Source organism: Schistocerca cancellata, chromosome 4, assembly GCF_023864275.1.
Source record: "Schistocerca cancellata isolate TAMUIC-IGC-003103 chromosome 4, iqSchCanc2.1, whole genome shotgun sequence".
NCBI classification, from domain to species: domain Eukaryota; kingdom Metazoa; phylum Arthropoda; class Insecta; order Orthoptera; family Acrididae; genus Schistocerca; species Schistocerca cancellata.
This window is the reverse complement of record NC_064629.1, coordinates 792,409,628-792,435,254: the sequence shown is the minus strand read 5'-3', so window position 1 is coordinate 792,435,254 and position 25,627 is coordinate 792,409,628. Positions and strand designations below refer to the sequence as shown.

Here is a 25,627-nt window from a genome sequence, read left to right as displayed (position 1 = left end):
TTTAATAATTCAGAAATTTGAGCAGGATTTATAATAGTTTTATCCTCTATCTTGAGGATCATGGCCTCTATCTATGGCACCTGTTTCAATTTTGATGACTGACCATAATGGCTTTGATTTGTTTTCATTATCCAAATTAAATCTTTTATTTGCCAGTTAATTTACTGCCTTCACAAATTTTTTGCAGGCACTACCGCACTGCATATTGTTATGTCACAATATAACTAACTTTACATCCTGCACTATATGTATTCCAAGAGGTGAGAATCGTTTTGCTCAAACCATAATTATCATCACTCTCTCGTAAAACTGCAACATTATCAGATTATTTGTAGTGTATTTTATTGAATAAAGCACAGAATTATTCTGCAATTATGAGACTGCTACCAACTGGCAGAAGAATTGGTAGATTCATCCAATGCTAAACAAATCTCAGGACAATTTTGTATCTACAGTTGAGCGGATGAGACTACACATTTGAAATTCTTCAGTTGATGAAATTAAGACATTAAATGTGTCCTGAAGACTTACATATATTTTCATTATGAAAATATTCCTACCCCCATGAACCATGGACCTTGCCGTTGGTGGGGAGGCTTGCGTGCCTCAGCAATACAGATGGCCGTACCATAGGTGCAACCACAACGGAGGGGTATCTGTTGAGAGGCCAGACAAACATGTGGTTCCTGAAGAGGGACAGCAGCCTTTTCAGTAGTTGCAGGGGCAACAGTCTGGATGATTGACTGATCTGGCCTTGCAACACTAACCAAAATGGCCTTGCTGTGCTGGTACTGCGAATGGCTGAAAGCAAGGGGAAACTACAGCTGTAATTTTTCCTGAGGGCATGCAGCTTTACTGTATGGTTAAATTATGATGGCGTCCTCTTGGGTAAAATATTCCAGACGTAAAATAGTCCCCCATTCGGATCTTCTGGTGGGGACTACTCAAGAGGACGTCGTTATCAGGAGAAAGAAAACTGGCATTGGAATGTCAGATCCCTTAATCGGGCAGGTAGGTTAGAAAATTTAAAAAGGGAAATAGATAGGTTAAAGTTAGATATAGTGGGAATTAGTGAAGTTCAGTGCCAGGAGGAACAAGATTTTTGGTCAGGTGAATACAGGTTTATAAATACAAAATCAAATAGGGGTAATGCAGGAGTAGGTTTAATAATGAATAAAAAAATAGGAGTGCGGGTAAGCTACTACCAACAGCATAGTGAACGCATCATTGTGGCCAAGATAGACACGAAGCCAATGCCTACTACAGTAGTACAAGTTTATATGCCAACTAGCTCTGCAGATGATGAAGAAATTGGTGAAATGTATGCTGAGATAAAAGAAATTATTCAGGTAGTGAAGGGTGACGAAAATTTAATAGTTATGGGTGACTGGAATTCGAGAGTAGGAAAAGGGAGAGAAGGAAACATAGTGGGTGAATATGGATTGGGGGAGAGAAATGAAAGAGGAAGCCGTCTGGTAGAATTTTGCACAGAGCATAATTTAATCATAGCTAACTCTTGGTTCAAGAATCATAAAAGAAGGTTGTATACATGGAAGAATCCTGGATATACTAGAAGGTATCAGATAGATTATATAATGGTAAGACAGAGGTTTAGGAACCAGGTTTTAAATTGTAAGACATTTCCAGGGGCAGATGTGGACTCTGACCACAATCTATTGGTCATGAACTGGAGATTAAAACTGAAGAAACTACAAAAAGGTGGGAATTTAAGGAGATGGGACCTGGATAAACTGAAAGAAACAGAGGTTGTACAGAGTTTCAGGGAGAGCATAAGGGAACAATTGACAGGAATGGGGGAAAGAAATACAGTAGAAGAAGAATGGGTAGCTCTGAGGGATGAAGTAGTGAAGGCAGCCGAGGATCAAGTAGGTAAAAAGACGAGGGCTAGTAGAAACCCTTGGGTAACAGAAGAAATATTGAATTTAATTGAGGAAAGGAGAAAATATAAAAACGCAGTAAATGAAGTAGGCAAAAAGGAATACAAACGTCTCAAAAATGAAATCAACAGGAAGTGCAAAATGGCTAAGCAGGGATGGCTAGAGGACAAATGTAAGGATGTAGAGGCTTATCTCACTAGGGTAAGGTAGATACTGCCTACAGGAAAATTAAAGAGACCTTTGGAGAAAAGAGAACCACTTGTATGAATATCAAGAGCTCAGATGGAAACTCAGTTCTAAGCAAAGAAGGGAAAGCGGAAAGGTGGAATGAGTATATAGAGGGTCTTTACAAGGGCGATGTACTTGAGGACAGTATTATGGAAATGGAAGAGGATGTAGATGGAGATGAAATGGGAGATACGATGCATGAAGAGTTTGACAGAGCACTGAAAGACCTGAGTCGAAACAAGGCCCCGGGAGTAGACAACATTCCATTAGAACTACTGACAGCCTGGGGAGAGCCAGTCCTGATGAAACTCTACCATCTGGTGAGCAAGATGTATGAGACAGGCGAAATACCCTCAGACTTCAAGAAGAATATAATAATTCCAATCCCAAAGAAAGCAGGTGTTGACAGATGTGAAAATTACTGAACTATCAGTTTAATAAGTCACAGTTGCAAAATACTAACACGAATTCTTTACAGACGAATGGAAAAACTGGTAGAAGCCAACCTTGGCGAAGATCAGTTTGGATTCTGCAGAAATGATGGAACACGTGAGGCAATACTGACCCTATGACTTATCTTAGAAAATAGATTAAGGAAAGGCAAACCAACATTTCTAGCATTTGTAGACTTAGAGAAAGCTTTTGACAATGTTGACTGGAATACTCTCTTTCAAATTCTAAAGGTGGCAGGGGTAAAATACAGGGAGGGGAAGGCTATTTACAATTTGTACAGAAACCAGATGGCAGTTATAAGAGTCGAGGGACATGAAAGGGATGCAGTGGTTGGGAAGGGAGTGAGACAGTGTTGTAGCCTGTCCCCGATGTTATTCAATCTGTATATTGAACAAGCAGTGAAGGAAACAAAAAGAAAAATTCGGAGTAGGTATTAAAATCCATGGAGAAGAAATAAAAACGTTGAGGTTCGCCGATGACATTGTAATTCTGTCAGAGACAGCAAAGGACTTGGAAGAGCTGTTGAACGGAATGGACAGTGTCTTGAAAGGAGGATATAAGATGAACATCAACAAAAGCAAAACGAGGATAATGGAATGTAGTCGAACTAAGTCGGGTGATGCTGAGGGAATTAGATTAGGAAATGAGTCACTTAAAGTAGTAAAGGAGTTTTGCTATTTGGGGAGCAAAATAACTGATGATGGTCGAAGTAGAGAGGATATAAAATGTAGACTGGCAATGGCAAGGAAAGCGCTTCTGAAGAAGAGAAATTTGTTAACATCGAGTATAGATTTAAGTGTCAGGAAGTCGTTTCTGAAAGTATTTGTATGGAGTATAGCCATGTATGGAAGTGAAACATGGACAATCAATAGTTTGCACAAGAAGAGAATAGAAGCTTTCGAAATTTGGTGCTACAGAAGAATGCTGAAGATTAGATGGGTAGATCACATAACTAATGAGGAGGTATTGAATAGAATTGGGGAGAAGAGGAGTTTGTGGCATAACTTGACAAGAAGAAGGGACCGGTTGGTAGGACATGTTCTGAGGCATCAAGGGATGACAAATTTGGCATTGGAGGGCAGCGTGGAGGGTAAAAATTGTAGAGGGAGACCAAGAGATGACTACACTAAGCAGATTCAGAAGGATGTAGGTTGCAGTAAGTACTGGGAGATGAAGAAGCTTGCACAGGATAGAGTAGTACGTAGAGCTGCATCAAACCAGTCTCAGGACTGAAGACAACAACAACATGAAAATATTGTCAAAATGTAGATAACATTTAATTTCTCTGCCCCCATTTTATGGTGACTTACATGTCAGATAAATTAACAAAGTTTCCTTTAATTTTAGAGTTGTTGATAATTTACATATAAAGTATATTAATATCACTAGTGGTTAAACTTTTTCACAATATCTAATTTTTTGGAACATACTAAACCTCTTCAGACCCCATCAGATACCACAGACAGGTATGAATTTTGGCATGAATATATTGTAAAGTGATGGTTTGATGTCTTCCTTCACTCTGAAGTTTCTACACCAGACATTACACCTTTTATCATTAACAGGAAAATACAAAATTATCATTACTGTCACAACTCAATGAGTGGTTTAACTCACTCTCCAGGTAACAAAACTAGCACATGATTCTGCTCATGAAGTAATACTCTTTCCGCTCTTCTCCTGTGCTGCATACCACTGTCTGTCCACCCCATTTAATGGCCAGCATTCATTTCCAAGGCCACAAATGAACATAGCACTTGTTTTCAACAAGCTGCATGTTCCACTAAGACTGATTTCTCTGGATGGTGTGGACACAGTACTCTCTCTCATTCCTTTCCTCGCAGTGTTGGTCAACAGTGTGCACCATCTGCCCAATACTACAGTGCCTTCAGTTTTGTGGTATTTTGTAACTATATGGTGTTTTATAGACTCACTTTTTTGGATGTCAACATGAGCTGTTTAATTTTGGGACACTAATTTTTTTTCACTCTTGCATTCAGCATCTTTCAGGATGTTAATTCTGTGCCACTTGTTATTTGACAGAATTGAATGCTCCATGATAGTAATGTCAAATTAATTTCTTTTAAGCACTTAGACAGCACCAACATGACTCACCTTGTTATTCAAACCAGTGTGTTCTTTTGATCTGTGTAACATACTTATTTGATCTATGTTCTGTCACATTTTGATGCAAAAGCTGGTTCAGAGTGATAGTAGTTAAGAACTAGTCCCTCTTTACAGGCTTCTGTGTTAGTTAAGAACTAGTCCCTCTTTGCAGGCTTTTGTGTTATTATCCACAACCTACCACTCACTTTTAAATTAAATATATAAGTTTTATACTCTGCAAACTGCTGTAAAGTGCATGACTGAGGACGATTTTTATTGTACCCTGTATTAGAGATTCTTCCCATTTCATTTTGTATGGAGTGTGGATAGAATATTTGCTTGTATACTTCTATGCAGCCTAGTTTTATTTTTAATGTCTCTACAGGAGCGATGTATTTTGGGGTGAAGAATATTAATAGATTTTACTATAAAAACCAGCCCTTGAACTAAATTAATTTTTATGAGATATTCAATAGGTTCCTTTGTATGCCTACAGTTTCAAATTTTTTAAATGGCTCTGATTGTAGACACACCTCTTTCATATTTACTATTGTTTTAGCTCCAGATCTTGGTACCTACTTGACTGCATCTTTCAACTTCTAGACAGTTCAGCAGCTGCATTACTGTTTCAGTTATAATGTTAAACACTGCAACTTATTGCTGTATGAATACTTACACTAAATATGAGGTGTAATTGTATCCAGAAAACTATTGTTGTTACTGCATGTACTGTTTAACTTTTTCCTATATTATTAGAAATAATATTTTCCAAGCAGTATATGGTACAAGATAAATGTCTGTACTTAGAACTAATACCTTGAACCACACTACTCAAGTGATATAATTGTTAAATTAAGCATATCTTTGGAATATTTTTATGTTTTTTCTGCTGACATCATTGATATATTTTATGCATACAGATGAACAGTTTTGACGGGGGTTATTACTTTTTGTGTGAGTTAATAAAATATTTCTTCATTTCAGATATCTCAGATAAAAAAGGAAACCGCTGCACTGTCATTACATAAAGCTGTTAAGGCCTTTGCTGGCAACAGACATACTCCCAAAAGACAGGATGGACAGAATACATTTGACCCAGACACCAGCCCAACAACAGCACTTGCATCATTTGTTCAAGCATCAAAATTATTATCTGCTTATAAAAATGCAAAACGTATTGCACATACTGCGAACTATACAACTTCAAGTTCTACTGCAAGAGATGACAAATCTCGCCAACAGCCAAGTATAAAATCATATTTTCAAGATTTTTCAAAGTTAACTGTACAAAAAGACATGCCAAAAGAATATTCTCACGGGAGTAACAGTTCAAATACTGTTGCAGATTCAGACATTAGTATATCGTTCTCTGGATCTGGAAATAAATGCAAGGACAGAGACTCAAGCTACCCTGATTCTGAACGTACAGTCTTTTCTAATGAAGGATCACTGTCCTTTGAATCACCAGGGAAAGATTCAGAAGAATCTTTAGATGCAGCTGACAAAAAGTCTGTACCTTCATCTGACCAACACAGATCTCACTCAAACAGTCCAGTTGTGAAAGAGCAAGATAGTAAGGACACTTTAAACACTACAAAAAAGGACTCCATTGGATCAGCTTTTAGTGCAGACAGTAAGGAGAACATAATTCTGCCTCTTTGCAGTGGAGGAAATGCAGAAAATGAACAGATTAAGACCATAATAAAGGCTGAAACTTCTGTGTCAGATATGGGCAGTGAAACAGGAAAGGAGCTCTGTAATACTGAACTCAAATGTGACTCAACAAACAGTGGTTCTCTTAGTTCTGACAGTGATAAACCTGTAGAAAATGAAATTGTTTGTACCCTGCAGGATGAGACTAAACTCTCAACAGATGAAGCAGTAGTAGATAGTGACATTTCGCAAAACTTAGAAACAAACACTGTTTCATTGCCTAATGATGATGGATGTAGTTCAGGCAATGAGACTGATACAAAATCATCAGTGCCCTCTCCTCAAAGTGATACCAAAATTAATACTCAAGAAGATAATCAAATTCCGCAGATCAGTTTTGATACTGGAATGAGAAAGATAACACCTGACATAAGCGAAGAGAATGGATTAACATCCAGTAACAAGCAGGGAATATCAGACATTTTATCTGAAAAGAATTTGATTCCTGAAGCCAAATGGAATGAAACTAAAGTCTGTGCTGTACAAACAGGAAAAACTTCACCTGCCAACCTGAGTTCCAATGTGAGGCAAAGTGTACATAATGAAGCTGAAAAAAATGTAGTAGTTCCTATCTTGCATTCTCAAACTCAGGTTAGTGCTTCTGCAAAAGATGAGAAAATTTTGAATTGGAGAAACACTGATCTTTACGCCAAGATCAGAGATACAGCAAATTTAACTGGTAAGAGTGAAACTGAGACCAAAGAAACTGTGCCATCACCATACCAGGAATGCTTAAAAGATACCTACAACAAAATGAAAACTGAAGTAAAACTAAGTTCTAAGGGTAGCACATTAGGGTGCACTGTAACTAAAGGAAAGCCATCATGCAGTCCTTACAGAAAAGGTGAACATCATTCTGCTCATAAGGATGTCAAAAAAATGCGTGAAAAAGCTGAAGTTGCACAAAAGATAGTGAAAAATTTAATGCCCTACTATGAACAAAATCAGATAACTTCAAGAAACCTGTTCAAGCTCATAGCCCGAAATCTGGCTCATAAATACATGGAGGAACACACTACTGTAGGTAGGTGTATTTTGTCTTGTAGTAGTGTTAATCTTCCTAACACAGAGTTTTTATTCATTCATTCATTTATTTATATGCTGTCAACTGGAATTGAACTGAAAACTGTTTAAAACATACTTTAAGGTAAATATAAGTAGTATGATGAAAAACCAAAATGGAAAATCAGCTGTATTTCCAGGTCCATTTTTTTTATTATATTTTTATTATATAAGTAACTCATTGCTGTTCAACTCGTATGTCTACTCCTCTCCTGTCATCTCATCTTCTGTCCCCTCCTCCGTGCCGCCCCCTTTCCCATACCTGTTTCTCATTTGCTGCATTTCATATATTGTTGATAGCATGTCAAACACTAGCTCAGTTCTGGATAAATTATTGAGGAAACAATCTGAACATTCACATAAAGTTATTTCGTGGCATGGTACTTCCCTAATCCAGAAATGAAGCTGTCAGTACTTTATTTTCTTCAAATGTTATGAAGTAAATACTGTAGGCAGAGCTCACTCCAGCAGCATTGTAGCTCAGTGTTTGTTATATTAGATATCATCTTGTAAGTTAGTTTGCTCAGTCATTATACAGAGCCACATTGTTTAATTAGTGTTGTAAGTAATTTTTTTTTAATTTTACACTTCTACATAAATGAAAATCTTAATATTTTGAGTGAGCTTGTTAAATTCCTAACTAGAGCCAGATCTGAAGAGGCATTTTTATAAGTATGTAAGAAATGGCTCAGCTACAAACCTAAATATGGAGACTGTATTGCCAGTTGTACAAAGAAGAATAAGCATAATAGATATGTAAATTGTGCTGGATAGAAGGATCCAGATGGCAGTGCTTGTGAAGCATGTCTTACCACAGTTTGGCAGAGGCCATTCATTCATGTGGACTGATGGTTGGTGGTCATGCCAAAATAAAATACTTGGCAGAAATCGCAACAGAGCTGGTACATGACATTGCTGCTTTCACAGGTGGCTCTGGCCCTAATGGTGTAGGATACTCCTGTGACAAAACTGGAGTAGAATGTACTAGTTGGGTGGACCAGGCAGGTCCTGCAGATAGGGATATGATGCCTGTGGCAAGTAGTTGGGAGTGGCATAGCAATGGACCAAGATGATGTGCAGGTTGGCTGGGTGATAAGAGTACCACTTTAGGAGGGATGGGAAGGATCATGGGTAGGATGCCCTTCATTTCTGGGCATGACAATAGATAATCAAAGCCCTGACAAAAGACATGGTTCAGTTGCTGCAGTTTGAGATGGTGCTGGGTGGTGAGCAGAATACTCCTTTGAAGCTAATGCTTGGGGATGGTGGGAGGATTACAGCTGTGTGAGGATATGGTGCAGGAAAACTGTTTGTGGATTAGGTTTGGGAGAGGGTGGGGTTAGTGTCAGTCTGTGAAGGCCTTTGTGAGAACTTCGGCATACTGGGTAAGGGAATTCTCATCATGGCAGGTACACAGTCCATGAGTGACCAGCCTATATATATGGGAGTGAGTTTTTGATGTGGAAGAGATGAAATTTGTCAAAATCCAAGTTCTGTTGGTGGTTAGTGAGCTTAATATGGACAGAGGTATGGATGGAGCCATCAGAGAGGTTACAGTTAATGTCCAGGAATGTGGTACATTGGGCTGAGGAGGACCAGTTGAAAAGAATAGGAGAGAAGGTGTTGAGGCTGTGGAAGAAAAATGATACTGTCTGGGCCCTGGATCCAGATCAACATGATACCATAAATGAACCTGAACCAGACAAGGATGTTTGGGAGGCTAGAAAGGTTTCCTCTAGACATCCCATGAACAGATTGACATAGGAGGGTGGTACAAACCCAACAATCCTGGACACACTACAGTAGCTGGTTACCGTGTTCCCACCAAAAGAATCTCCACTCTTATTGACCAGCAGCTCCAAACTGTTGCTTACAGCCTATCCACTCATATCAAAGATACACACAACTGACTCTCAACCATCCACACTCCAGTACCATCTGAATCACTGTTCATGTCACCTCCCTTAACACCAGCATCCCTCATGTCTGTGGCCTTGTTGCTATTGAACATTACCTCTCCCAGTGTCATTCTGACACCAAGCCCACTAACTCATTCCTTATACACCATACCAGTCACATCGACATACACAACTATTTCTCCTTTGAGAGGAATTCATTCCTTATGCACCACATCAATTACATCATCACACAGAACTAAAATTCACAGCAAAGCCATGGGCACCTACCTAAGCCAACCTGTTCATGGGCCATCTACAGGAAATCTTTCCAATCTTCTAAAACCCCAGATCCCATCTCTGGTTCAGATTCATTGATGGTACCTTCATTATTTGGACTCAGGACCTAGACATGCTATCCTCATTCCCTCACAACTTCAACACCTTCTCTCCCACCTACTTCACTTGGTCCGCTTCAACCCAATGTGTCACCTCCCTTAACAATGACCTCCACTTCTCTGTTGGCTCCAGCCATACCTCTGTCTGTGTTAAGCCCACTAATCAAAACCAGTACTCAGATTCTGACAGTTGTCAGCCCTTCCACACCAAAAAATCACTCCCATAAAGTCTGGCCACTCATGATTAGTGCATCTTCTAGTGATGAGTTCCCTTGTCACAGACAGGCACTAGCCCCAAACCTAGTCCACAAACAGAAATTATGTGCCACACCAAGAATGAGCTGCAAAGGAGTTCCCCTCCCCCTCCCCCCCCCCCCCCCATCTTCCAATCATCTAATACGACCCTGGACTGCAGCAGCTGAACCATGTCCTTTGCCTGGGTTTGACTATGTATCATCATGCCCAGAAATAAGGGACATCCTACCCATGATCCTTCCCATCCCTCCTACAGTAATATTCTGTCACCCATCTAACCTACACAACATTCTGATCCATCCGTATACCACCAGCATTCCCTTACCATAGGGTTCATATCACTGTTGAAGACCCAGATGCAAGACTTGATCAATCCACCCACCCAGTACATCCTACACAAGTCCTGCCGAGCTATCTTATCCCATGAGAGTGAGGGCCACACGTGAAAGCAGCTATGCCATATTCCGGCTCTTTTGCAATTTCTGTGAATGCTCACTGACCCACCCGTCCACCAGAATTAATGGCCACTGCCAAACAGTGGCTAAGAACAGTGTTGACCATCCAGTGACAACAAACTACTGAGCACAACATGCTAGAGTTTAGTGGCTGCTGTACAACCTGTGCCATCTGTGTCCTTCCTCCAGCTCCAGTTTTTTAAAACTATGTAGATGGAAGTTAGTCTTGCAACACATTCATTACTTCTACAATACTTCTGGTCTCAATCTCTGCTAAACCACTGTCCACACCCCCACCAAACAGTTTACCCATCCTCGGTCCTGTCACATCCTCCCAAACCATGCCTCACACATCATTTTTATCATGTCCATATGTAGCATCCCTGGCCTGTGCACCTCCTGCCCCTCCCTCTTGTGTTCCTATCCCGCACACCTACTGCCTGTCTCTGAATTGCTAACTGCCTGTCATCAAACCCTCTTACCGCTTCCCCCTCTTTCTGCCTCTGAAGCTGGAGGAGGGGAATGCGCATGCATATTTGTGTTCTAGCTCTTTAAAAGATATTTGTGCTCTAGCTCTTTAAAGGATGTCTTTCAAAAAGTAGCAAAGTTCTCATTCTCTTTTGTGTACCTGTTCACAACTCAGCATTTCTGCTATTTCGTGAGTGGCCTCCTATACACCTAATGTACACTGATAAGCTGAAACGTTATGACCACTGCCCACGGTGACATTGGATGCTGCCTGGTGGCATTGTGGGCACATGATGGGGTAACAAAAGTATTTAACTGGAGCAGACACGGATGGGGGATCACCCTAGCAAAGATATGGGCTGCAGATGGGGAAATCCATTGAGATATGTGTCTTTAATAAAGGGCAGATTATTATTATGCAGAGCCTGTGAATGAGTATCTTGAAAATGGTGAATCTGGTCAAATGTTCATATGCTATTGTCATGAGCACCTGTGGTATTGTCATGAGCACCTGTGGAATCATTGTTGAACATGGAACTCCGCAGCAGACCATCACATGTTGACCCAATGACATCATCAGCTACAGTAGCAGTGGGCACGAGACTATCAGTATTTGACCATCGATCAATGGAAACATGTCTGCTTTTCGGGTGAATCATATTTTTGCTACTGTAGGTCACTGGTCATCTCCACAAATGCTGTCATCGAGGTGAATGATGGTTCGAAATGTGCAGAAAGTGCCATAAACGCAGGCTGGTGGCAGCAGTATGGGAAACATTCTCCTGCACTTGCATGGGACCTGTGGTAATAAATGAAGACACAGTGAGAGGTGCGAACCATTGGCATCACTTCATGCTTGATGTCTTCCCAGATGGCAGTATCACCTTTCAGCAGTATAATTGTCCATGTCTCGGAGCCAGAACTGTGCTGGGCCGCTATCAGGAATCACCACCGTGTACGCATCAGCAGCTCGTTATTTATATGAATTACATGACCCGTGTATAGACATCTAATGCCACAAACCTACCAACAAACTGTCAGATACCTCATACACAGAATCATTTATGTATTTCATTCCAAAGACAGACAAACAAGTTATCAGACCAGCTTCATAATGTTTCGGCTCATCAGTGTATAGAACTTTCCTTGTTATATTTATATCTATTAGAAACACTATAGAATAGTTCAAAATACATGTGTATCAAGCAACTGCTGATATTGCATGAAATTTAGATCAGAAAAATCTTTAAAATCTCTGAACATATCATACAATACTGCAGTTTCATTTTTAATATTGAGATTTGGCTGAAGAAGAAATTTTGAAATCATTCTTGAATTTAGATCCTTTCCTTCAAGTTAAAAAGGAAGTAACATTTTTAATGAAGGTGATGATGGCCATGAAATAACACAGAGATTTGAGTAATGGAATTGTACATGGGTCAGATCCATTATGAGAGTAAGAATAATTTGATGTCATTGTTTCCTAACCTGATTAATGCATTGACAATTATACTCACCCTACCAGTAAGCAATGCATTAGTTAACAGCAGTTTCACTGAACTCGGACAACAGAAACATTTCAGAATGCCAGGGACTCGAGCGTATTAATGATCTAGCACTGCTGGTCATAGAGTAGGAACTATGAAAACTTGGAATTAACAAATGTAAATGAGTAATTGGCGAATAAGAAAACAAAGAGGGAAATTTTTAGATCTGTGGAACACATGCATACATTTAACCTTTTGACAGTGTTGTGTACAAATATTTTGTAATGTTCTGTTTTGAACAAAAAAAGGATTTTGTATTCATTGCATGTCATACAAGGATATCGAAAACATTGTTGCCTCTGATAGATAAATATTGTAGTGAAAAGGATGTTCTTCTAATTTCAGTGGGATTGGGCATGTAGTGGAATGTATATGAACTTGTAGTTTGTGTACTCTGTTTATCATAAGAATAAACCTGATGTAAACATTACACCATGTATTCGTCCGCATTTGCTTGAATCTCATTGAATTTTGTTTCACGTGGAGCAAAAGCCAATCTGTGTCCAGTACAGTCGAGTACGATTATAAGGATATGTTATATGCTGTGTTACATGCACATAGATTGAGTGATAATGCAGGACAATAGCTTTACTGGCGTATTAAACTTTGACAGCATTGGGTAGCCAGCTGGTCCAACTAACCTAAAACAATGTGAGCAGTTGCAGTCCATACGTAAAAAAAGATGAGCAAAGAAACAATATAGCTTCGAGTGTCATTTAATTTTTAAAGAGAATGAAATAATATTCAGCAAAACCTCAACACTACTGCACAATTATTAGGTGACCAGACGAAAAGCATTAAATGCTCTCATCCTCACCTAACATATTATTCTACTTACAAAAAAGAGTGATGGAAATTCCTAACTTGAACACAGGGGAATTTTCTGAGCAAACTATGTGTGATGTAAAAGCAAACTTTAGGAATTTCACCGCACTGTTGAATACTGAAGCCACTGGAGGTATAATTATAGTCAGTTGTCTGGTACTCTCTTAGCTCCTTTCTTATCTGACTCTGAGAAACTTATTTCATTTCTGGAACTATCATCTGCTACATTGATAACAAGACTATCAACAACAGAATCCACGAAGTCACCCAGGCGCCACATTTTCTCCTCCTCTTTCATGACGTGCCACTCTGTGTCCTGCTAGCATTCAGCAGTGACATGTGAAAAAGCTGCGTGCGTTATTTCCAATATGTCTGGCAGCTTAACAGTCTTGTTATTTCTTGTGACAAATCCCTTAACCTGACTCCAGGTCAGTTCTGTTGGGTTCATATTGTAATGGTACAGTGGCAAATGTAAAAATGCAACATTTGTATGGTGTGCTTGATGCTGTGAAAATGATTGTTTCTGAAATTTCTACAACACTTACTATTCTGGATCATGTGAGACTACACCTGTGGTATAAAAAAATGGACATAGTCCAAATAAAGAGTATTTGGTTTTTCATTTTTGCCCTAAAAATTAAATTGATACATTTTTTTAATTTAAGCAACCTTTATTAATAATCTTTCATAAAATATCAATGATTAAGAATTTATATTTGGAATGAAAACAGGAATTTCACGTGCAGTATGTAATTAGAAACAAGATGATGCACATCATCCATAAAAAATCATAATGAATTTTATAATTATGAGATGTAGGTATTTCAAACTGAACGAAAAAAGAGACTGTATCTAATATGCATCAAGTACAGTCCTTTGGAAAAGTCAAAACCGATTTTTTCTTTAAATTTATGAAAAACATTTAGAACAATATATTTCTCATCAGTTTTTAACCGTGTTCCCCATGCATGTTTCACTACAAAACAGGAAACAGCCTCAGCCATTTTCATACTGTGTGTTAAAAGCGCGACAATGAGAACATGACAATACAGTGACTATGACTGTACACAATTTTTGATATAAAGACTACATGGCTAAGACATAATTAAGAAAAACATTGATGGCTGTTAATACATTAGAATATCTTACAGTTTCATCAAATGTAACTAAGTAATAATATATCTAATACATAAGTAGGGCCTTCTTCTGAGAGCATAACAACACCATTGTACTTGTGCTATGGCTTCTGACCAATCATCGCATTTCTGTTTGTTTATATCATGTTTATTCTTATGATGAACAGAGTATAATCATTGGTAGGAACAGCAAAATATGTGGCACACAGGCAATTGACACTCCAGAACCAGCAATAGGTGTGAGAAGAGATGATAGTCACTGAGTGCACGAATGAGACTGTAGGTGGAATGAATTCCAGCTCCACAAGAAATTCATATTTCTTTGTTCACTCACACGAAGTGGAGTTGTTTATTTTTGTAACATTCTAAAATAAATGTCACATAAGGGGAAAGCAACAATAGTATGAGAAACTTTGGTTACTTGTCCATGGAAGTTCTTTGTATGTCACTTTACACTTGTAAACTGATGCCTGTAAATAGTAGACACACTTCATGCCATTGACTCCATTAGCTACCATTGAGGAACAACCCTGATCCATGAGCACTCATCCACTGCTCAAAACTTGAGGGTATTGGCTAGAGCTGGGTGAAAGGTGTACACGCCTTTTTATATGGCATGGATGTGCTCAACAAAAATGAGGTGAACTGACCTGAGAAGCAACACAAAACACCCTTATATCACTGAAGCCATTTTGTAGGCTATGTAAGTGCAACTTAAGAATCATTGTGTGGCCCAACATCTTGCTGAAAATACAGGTGACTTGCGAGGTACTATAAGCAAATGATTGAATACACTTGTTTGGATAGTACATTGCTGTAATGTTTATTGAAAAGAGGGGCTGTCAGATATGCCAACACTTCCCATACAAAGATCCACCACTTGTCTAAATTTCACCCTATTAGCAAGCATAATGTGCCACTTGATGTGGTTTTTGATATACTCATAACCTGCCATTGGCGTATGTATATACAGGTAGACCCTGTTGTACACAGATTCATTATCCACATTTTCACATATATGTCATTTTAGTTTCAAATCCAGTGCTGCAATCTGTTAACAGTACACTGGCACAGTAATGTGGTGTTAGCGCCTCTCATTGTGCGTCTTCTGTTGTGTTTGTCGAGACATGAATTGTTAGTTCAGGTCAGTAGAGCTGTGAAGTTGCACTTGACAGCATAGAACCCGCTGCGAGAACTGTTTGTGACAATGTGGAATCAGTTCAAAAAACTGCTCAAGTTCCAACTAACTTAGGTGTGATTAGAGTGTCCAAATCTCACTCGGAGACAATCGGAAGAATGGAAGAAATGCTAAGCTATTGGGTTGAGCAACACAACCAACAGTTTATGTCTCTCTCTGGAGCTGTTATTCAAGCTGAAGCCAAATGAAATGATCAGTGATATCACAGTTGTAACATGTGAAACTGCAGACATGGCATGGCAAATTGGATTCACTGTTCTTGATGAAGAGAATGTGTGTGACCCCCTAAACTCTTACTCTGAGGATCTGAGCAACGAAGAATTGGCAGTTTTCAGTGAGAACAGTAATAAAGATGAAACCAAAGTCAAGCAGTTTCAGCCTGTTAGAAAATTAACTATGAAGAAAATGATACAGGCTTTCAAGAATGATTGCTGCTGCAATAAAAACTTTTGATGAACACGATCCTGAAGAAGTAACGAGTACAATAGTGAAGGGAGAAGTTGCACATTCTTATAAAGGTTACAAAGAGTTGTATAATCAACTGGCAAAGAAGGCTACAGAGCTGAAATTGAATATTTCTTTGCCAAACAGTGTGGCACTTCAAGTGAATGTCAAGCATCAAGCAAGAGTCTTTCAGCAACAAAGGATTTGCATGTAATCAAATCCATCACAAAAACTGAACTGACTATAGCACCATCAGATTCTTCCAATATATATGACCCAAAGACTATTTAGGATGTAAATGAATGTAATCAAAGTGATGTTAATGTATTATTGTGTGTTTCAGAGTTAAATTTTTAAGTGTAGAAATTTTGCATTAAAATGTGTTTCAGAAAAGTGATGACAGTTATTTTTGGTAAAAATGCTAAGAAACATTGCTATTTTATACTTAATATGTGAGCGAATGAAACCCTAACGTCACATCTTACATATAAAATGACTCAATTCACACGAATTCGGTACGTGACGATTCTGTGGAACGTAACTATCGTGTATGACGAGATTTGTCTGTTTGTGAAGTGTGACTCGTTAATTCAGGCAAGGCAACCTTTTTCCATTCTTCGAGTAAGCAGTGGCACTGTCTATGCATCTCTCGTAATTTCTGTGCTCTGTGATATGCAGTAAATAAGGTACACATGTAGTTTGAAGGTTTTTGCACCCCTTAGTGAGGAAGTGGTGCTGGAAGATAGGACTGTTGTTGTTCAGGGAACAAAATGGCCTGCATGCTCATGTTACTTGACACCTCTGAAATATTATCCGTGGGGAAACTTAAAGCAAGCAGTCTACAAGGGAACACCAACAACTTCTGAAGCAGAGAATACCATTCAATACAGGCTTGTGCTAAGTCCAGAAGAAATTCAGTGTGTAGTACCATCTGATCTGACTGTCTTTGCCACATCTGTCAGTTTCAAGTTTAACATTTTGAGCATTTGATATGATATTTTCAATAACAGACATGTAACTGTACCTGAGCTACGTGTTTGCTTATATTTGGTACAGTAGGACAGACGTTAGCAGTACCTCTTCTCCTGACAGTGGGGCATTGATTTACATTGTTACTAACTGATCAAATTCCACACACATTGTGTCATTTAATTCTTCTTTCAAGGATATCATTGCATTTAAAAAAAAGTTAATGTCACAATTCTGGTAGCAACAAACAAGAAAATTTGCTTGCATATGACAGAAAATTTTGCATGTTGTCTACTATAACTTAGCTAAAACAGCACCTTGATATATTTACTTGTTCTGGAAATATCTGGGATGGCCTGTCTTGGCTGGTTCATTCTGTATACAGGTTATATCCCATATTGGATTTTCCTCTGATGTGCTTTTACTGTCACTTGCCTGTCTCATTTGGGCCTGGGATAGAGACAAGTGCAGTTTGGTCTTTCAGTTGCAGTTGTTGACACATTAGGACATTCAGTTTTTATTTGCTTTCTACATCATTGTGTGAAATACATGATCATCCATCATTTGTTATTAGTGATGTGTGTGTAATAGAATTACACAATAATTTAAAAATGTGCATTCAAATCCAAGAACACTAACTTTATTATATAGAAAAGCATAAAAACATAAGAGAAGAAATACATACAACAGACAACACACAAGTGGCTGGTGGAGTCTTGCACTCTGTCCTGTATAGTAATTAGTTCTAACAGGGGGTGCAGGCAGCACACACACCTGCTGTCATACTAGCAGGCCAGATGGCCTTTACTGGCTGTATCAAGCATAAACGTCATGCACGAACTATGCAGAAGTGCACACACAAGTTACAGCAATATGGATGTTTTATAAAATGAAGTACATACTTCAAAAAGATTTATTGCACCTTTGAAGCCCTCAATAATCAGGCAGATAGGAGCTGCAGTAATACCTACAGCATTATTAAAAGTTCTGTTTTCCTCAGACATAAAATGTTTTGCTGAAAATAAAATATTCTAAACAAATAATGAAAGACAGGACATATAAAATTTCCAGGAACTGAGAACCAGTGTTGAGATATGATATGGTATGAGAGTGGATGACTTGTGGATCTCATCCAGAGATATTATAGATCCACTTTTCCCTTTGGGCTCTTGAAGCATCCACTTGTGAATCTGCCACGTTCTTAACCGTGAATATTTTGGTGTCACTTTTAGTCAGATTCATTATTTGTAACATTACTCTCTGCTGTATTCAGATTTGTGACTTGAAATATTTGTGCATGATAAATTACCAGCAATGATATAATAAATTTACTATTCTTTTGCAGATGATGATCTCTTGAAGGATTTTGTTCATCAGTACATTAAGGTACATCATGTTATAGCTGATGATACTTCAGAGAGGTAAATTTCTGTATTATGGATGTATGTGATGTGTTGTTCAGTACAAAATTATTTTTTTTACACCTAATAAAAATTTATACAAAACATTACTGTTTTTAATTAATTACACTGAAGATTTTGTTTAACAGAACCTATGTATTTTGTATGCTGTGCAGCAAATGAGTAAAAACTGGGCTTGAACTGAATCGAGATAGAAACAAATGTGTACAATATTAAATTGTTTTTGTGTTACATTTTCAACTATTCAAAAATATTTAATGTGTTGTTATTCAGGGAAGAAGATTATTATAATTATGTTGTTAACATTTGTAGCCATTCTTTTTCAGTTACTAGTTCAGTGCTGTTTGTCTAGTAAATAAGAAAGAAACTATAAGTTGTCTCTTGCAATTGATTGCCAACAAAAAATAAAATTTAGTTACAAAACACCAGTGATAGTTATTTTTAACTGCAAGATAAACAGAGTATTATAAATATGTTCTTAATTGTGTCATACTTTGATAAAATACCTTCTCTTATATTCATATGTGCACTCCTAGATTTGTTTTGCACTTTAATCATTAGAGAAGTATTTATTGGGTAGCCTCCACAACTGTACCCTGATGCACTGACAAGCCATTCTCATGCACTATAAGAATTTTTTCTGCTGATGAAAATAATGCCCATTTCACTGTATTGGCAGTAAGGTTATAGGCACATGGACCATGTATGCATTGTTATTCTCTGTCTCTCTCTCTCTCTTCTCTTCCCTTCTCTTTCTTTGTTTCTTTTTCTTTAAAACCTGGTGACATAATACAGCTCTTTCTTGTTGTGTTCATTCATATTTTCTGTATCTCAGTGTGTTCTGTCTGATAATAGTTTGTTTCATGTAGTTGTGTATTCATTTGTAAGTGGGCAGGGCTGCAAATGCACTTCATTTTTGGTCTCATAACCATAAACACCAAAGAAAAATGTGTAAAACAACCCTTCCCCCCTTGCTGCTACACTACTGACCTTCTTACAGAAGGAGAAGACTACTAACAACAAAAATTCCATAAAATGAATCCAAACCATCAGATAATTGGGCAGTTATTTTGTCAAAGACAGAATGATAGAAAAAGAAGAAACTAACTAACCAGTGAGATGGCTTCCATAATTCAGTGCATACAGGATTCATATGGGCAAACTGAGACTCTTAGTGCAGGTAAGAGCAACATGTTCCTTTCTCAGGAGACTCATCCCAAAGCCCCCCCAAGATCCCTGTGCTACAGAAAGGACGACCTCAAGAGTGGAAAAGGCTGAGGGTGGTATGCCACTGTTCATCAGTGATACGTACCACTTGTCTCTCCCTCTGAATACCCACTTGTCCAGGATTTGCACTGTTGATAGTCTTACCTTATCAGAAACAATATATCTCCTGAAGATGGGGTATTGCACACATCTGAGAAATGATGTAGTGTCATTCATTATCATCAATCTCTTAACCTTTGAAGTTACACTGGTAAAAAAGGATACCAATGGTTAACAACTGGAATTACCATGTATTTTTTTCCTCCTGATTCATTGGTATGGATGTCTTAATACCCCATGTTTCATTGTACACTTAAAATACATAATAAATTGAGCAGGTTTATTCATTGCTATTCTCAAAGAGTACATTCTGACATCTATTCCATTGTTATGCTGGAAAAAGCCTTTGATCACTCAAATGGTTAATATGCTTTCTAGCTGGCCGTTGTGGCCGAGCGGTTCTAGGCGCTTCAGTCTGGAACTGCGTGACCACTGCGGTCGCAGGTTCGAATCCTGCCTCGGGCATGGATGTCTGTGTTGTCCTTAGGTTAGTTAGGTTTAAGTACTTCTAAGTCTAGTGGACTGATGACCTCAGATGTTAAGTCCCATAGTGCTCAGAGCCATTTTGAACCATCTGAATATGCTTTCTAGTCCTCACTGACACTGCTCAGTGGAAATTGGTAGATGATTAGCACTCCAGTCACCATTCTCCAATCAGAATACATATCTCAGAAGCTGCCAAAATGAATATCCAACAAGGTTAACTGGATGCTAAAGGTTAACTGGATGCTATATAGCCAACATTGTGACAACGTTCCACCATGTTGCTAAAGTATCTATTCCAAACTCTTTAGGATGTCTTTAAAGGCAGCATGTTCCCTGTTGTGGTATCACCATGACTGTTAACATACCTGTCACTTCCTGCAGAAGACGTAACAAACTTTCAGGCAAATAAGGAAAACTATGCTGAATCATTAAGGACAGCAAGAAGATATTGTAGTTTTATTTCATGCACACCATCAGTCACTCCACGAAGTCAGTATTATTATGGGGCCCATCATCAGGATTTCAGGGTGAAGCAGGAGACATTGGGCTAAAGATTTCATGTGCAATGGAAGTCTGCAGACCAACCCAGTAAGACATAACCAGACAGTGGCAGAATATCTTACAGAAGTGACTGCCACCACCAGCTAAGAGTTATCACAGAGAGAGCCAGATGGAACTATAGTGCAAACACTGAAGAACTTTATAACTTACGATTCTCTATGTCCGATGATTGTGCCATGACACCTATTCATGATAAAGGACATTAAACCATGTCATGGCATTAAAGAGAAGCCTAAAAGAAATTCTTGCTTCATTCAGCTGGATTTGGTTGGTGGGATAGTTCCCTGACTCCTGGTAAGAGACCATCTTAGTTCCTTTTTGTAAAATCTCCAGTGGATTATGCCTTCCGAGCTGGTTGTCAATGTGTTACCCTCAAAAACTGCGAGGACAGACACATAACATACCATCATTTGATGTGCGTTTCCAAATCCAATGTTCCTTAGTCCAAATTCTCTTCACTATTTTGTTACAACTGCAATAACACATTAAAAAGTTAATGTGTCTAATGATCACCACTGCTTTGCACTTCTTTGGTGGACATGGTAATGCAGCTTTGACTGCACTTTGCACTTATTCTGACAGTTCATGTAGACCTCTGTGATATTAGTTTAGTTTGGAGCCATGCTACCAAACTTTTTAGATGCAAGATACTGTCTGACATTCAGTTATGATCGCTATGTATGTAATCCATCTGCCCTGGTAGTTAACATACATCACAAAACTATAGTATGTTTCTTTGCTTGTCCTATACATACAAGAACCATTGATTGCAAGTGTGCATATCTTTTTTGATTAATTTTAATCTTTCCAATGGTTAATTATACTTTTATCGTTGATGCCAGTTTTTGAGTGTTTTCTGTAAAATGAGTGTAGATATAATCTTATACCTTGGGTAATCATCCACAAATATGGCATTATGTTTGCCAAAATGAACAATGGACTGTTCGTAATTATTGCATGCCAGCTCCTTTTAATGGTTTACTTTTTCCCTGTATTGGGCAGTACGAGTTGTTACTGCATTTGATTTAAAAGCAAGTATGCTGGTGTTGTTTTTAAATAAATGGATGATACAGCTACCTCATTTGTTTACTTTTTTCTGTATTTTCTTCAGGCACTAATTGAAAATGGATCTGTGTATCTGAAACTATTTGTGTTCAGTGGATACAGAGAGAGAGAGAGAGGAGGAGGAGGAGGCAGGAGTTGTGTTACAATAAAAGATGTGCAGCTGAGGTGGAATTTTATATACTGCTTTTACCTCCTTAGTCACTTCATTTCCACTGTGAGTTTAGGAGATAATATTCCACTACTGATAAGCTGAGCTTATAGGAGGTCATTATACAGTAACTTTCCTTATGCAGTCAACACGAAGTACATGTCTCTTTCAATCTTCTGAAGCTTACTACAACACAACCTGAAGAAAAATCACACACAACTCTAATAGTGAGGCTTCTGGGACACATCTTAATATAACCTTTCTTGCCTCAGTGATATTACAGATACCAAGCTGCAGTAGGTATTTTTCACCATTTTGAGCAGAACTATGTCTGACTTGGAAGCCTTAGCATCTTTGTCACCATCAATATGATGATGATATCCATAATAACGAGACCACTGCAAGGTTTCTTGTATTTACACTCTCTTGTGATCGTATTTTGAACCTCCTTCCATTCTGCAGCAATAACATCTCAGTTAAACTTATTTTAAAGAGGTTTGAGTAGCTGTTATAAACAGGCTTGAAATTGAGAACAAAGAAAAAGATGCATTTGAACTGCCAACATTCACGACACACATTTATACCACTATGGGTGAGAAAGAGACTGCAAAGTCTTGGCACACTCACATGATTTGCAAATATAATGGACTGAAGATCCGTAAGATGTTTATCATGTCATTCTGAAAATGTCCTCCGGGCTGTGGCTAAGGTATGTCTCCACAATGTCCTTTCTTCTAGGAGTGCTAGTTCTGCAAGGTCCGCAGGAGAGCTTCTGTGAAGCTTGGAAGGCGAGACAAGGTACTGGCAGAATTAAAGCTATGGGTCGGGTCTTGAGTCTTGCTTGAGTATCTCAGTCAGTAGAGCACTTGCCCACGAAAGGCAAAGGTCTCTAGTTTGAGTCTCGGTCCAGCACACAGTTTTAATCTACCTGGAAGTTTCATATCAGCGCACACTCCATTGCGGAAGTTTCATATCAGTGCACACTCCATTGCAGAGTGAAAAATTCATTCCAGTATCATCCACAATTCCAGATTTACAGCTTGGTGCAGTATCTATATATGTTAATATCTTAAACAGTATGCTCCATGAGGAGATGTGAGCTGATAGCAGACGCCTATAGGATACATTGTGTTCCTGCTTGAGTGCCAGCCTGCTGGCAGTAGTAGGCAGGGGTATGCAAACAGCTGATGTGCAGGCAGTCAGGCAGCTAGGCTGTACCATAAAATACCGTACTATTCTGGCCTAATGCTGCAGGCAGGGGTGGCTGAGTGGTTTGTGCCTATCCGCGAGTGAGCTGATGAACGCTCCCCTGGTCCCATGAAGCAGCAGTGGGACAGCGTACTACAGGTGGTTGATAAGCCCTCATTGTCCATCTGGTGGAATCTCCTCAAGGTTGCATCAGGTTTACAGGTACTTGTCTGATTCTGTCACCTCTTTTCTACTTAGTTGAGCAACCACCAATGCAAATAGTATCTGTAAGTCACCTCCAAGCAGTGATTCCATTTGCTATACATGTGGAAGCAATCCTTGTGAAACTTAGTGTGAACCAAATGTCAATCCATCATTAGGGTGAGAGCCAGCTTCTGCACCGGTTGCCAACAAGGCTCTGAAACTGAAGAAAAACAGCATTCAACATTATGTTTTTAAAGCATTATTCTAAAGCATTTTAAACCAGCATTGCAGCTATATGACTACTGCATTTAAACAGGGAGACAACTTTGGCTGCTGTGATTTATACTAAAATGTAGACTATCACGGCCGGATATGTCCATAATAATTATCCAGGCTATTATGCTGTGGTCGGTTGATGAATTCTGTGTCAATTCCCAACGTTTCGTCCCTGTCTGCGGGGACGATGGAAGGTCCAACACACCCACTGGCTCGCTACTGACTGCCGCTAAATTCCGTGTCCGTGCACTCCCGCGCCGAGGCATGACGTCACGTGTATTGAAAACGTCAGTGCAATTGGCCAGTGTCCGCTGCTGTCGTTCGCCGTTGCCATCACCCAGTGGTGGACGGGTGGTACACATCTTCAACACCGGCATCCATATACTGTTTAATTTCACACCCTTCTCTTTTCGATTGAAATTATTATTGTGTTTGGCAATTTTGAATGCCTCCCTGTAGAGCCTTTTGTAATATCTGCTTGTGGCCGCTAGTACTTGCGTCTCCTCAAAACGAATATGGTGGTTACCTGGTTGGAAAGCATGCTCCACAACAGCTGATCGTTCTGTTTCTCCTCTTCTACAATTGCCCTTGTGCTCTTCCAAATGTTTTGAAACAGTTCTTTTAGTGGTACCCACATAAACATCTCCACAGCTACATGGGATCCTATACACTCCAGCTTTTTCCAATGGTTTGCAAGCATCCTTGGCAGGCTTAAGGTATTCCTGTATCTTCCTGGTAGGCTTGTAAATTATGGTAATATTCCGCTTCGTCAAAATCCTCCCTATTCTTTCTGTTACATTTCTAACAAATGGCAAGAAAACCTTAGATTTTTCAGTAGCCTGTATGTCACTACGGTTTCTGCGTGGCTGTCTCAACGCACGTTTTATTTCGGCGGATGAATATCTGTTCTTCATTAGTATCAAGCAACTCAGGTTCACAAATATTTCTAGCTCTGTCCACTAACGTCTTGATAACACCCCACTTCTGTGCTGCTGTGATTTGTGCTCTGATCTTGTTCTCATGATCCACTTATCAAATTAATTCCCCCCAGGGGGCCTGCCGCTCTTTGGCGGGTTCGTGCTTGGCTACCACGGGGCCCCAGCCTTTGCAGCATCTTTTCCTTTTCATGCTACTTTTTTTCCCCTTACTTGGGGAACATGTCTGGGATGTTTTTGGGAATGTGTTCTGTATTTTCGGTAGCCGAAATCAGAACAGTCTCTCCACTGTTTTTCACTTCTTTTTTCTTTCTTCATTCCCCTTCTCCTATCCTTCCTCCGCTTTGGCGTTTTATGTTCCTCTTTTTCTTCTTCCTGCCTGTATGCTCCTGAAGGCCGGCCCACACGTCTGACATGCAACAGGTCAGTGGGTAATGCTTAATTCCCAGCCCCAGGTTGACAGGTAGGATTTACATGTACACCCCAGTACAGGCCAGGCCCAGGGAGGGGTGATTGGATGATTGCCTGAGCTGCTATCTTCCCAAATTGCTGATTGTTCCCTCTGCCAGGTGTTTGTGAGGCATGAGACCTGAGGTGTGAACAGTCACCTAAAGCGGGTGTGCCCCCCTCTGAGCAAATCATCATCTTCACAGTCAACGTCCACTAAATGTAAATGGAACGAGGCTCTCGAGTCAAAGACCCTTCCAGCTGCACTACGGTTTCTCATGGTTTCACTTACTGAAGGCCACGCAGTACATCTAGTAACACAGGCTTTTCAGTTGTGTCATCTGCCCAGATTCTCTCATTGCCCTTCAGAACCTCTGTGTGCTGTAAACAATCCATCCCTTAGTACAACAGGTTCAGAAAAGCTTTCACTTGCTCACTCTTGATGGAGCTACTGTGATGTTTATCTGGATCCTTGGTCACGTCTGTCTGACAGGAAATGAGGCCACTGACGATGCTGTCA

The 25,627-nt window shown here is 39.3% G+C and overlaps 1 protein-coding gene across 1 annotated transcript in view; it reads left to right on the top strand.

Moving 5' to 3' along the window:
* Window positions 1–18,557, top strand: part of LOC126184681 (uncharacterized) — a 295,613-nt gene extending 277,056 nt beyond the window's left edge. The window contains exons 12-13 of the mRNA XM_049927173.1: window positions 5,670–7,422; window positions 18,396–18,557. Coding sequence (XP_049783130.1) covers window positions 5,670–7,422; window positions 18,396–18,475 — 1,833 coding nt within the window. The 3' untranslated portion in view covers window positions 18,476–18,557. The remainder of the gene's footprint in view (window positions 1–5,669; window positions 7,423–18,395) is intronic.
* The last annotated feature ends 7,070 nt before the right edge of the window (window positions 18,558–25,627 follow it).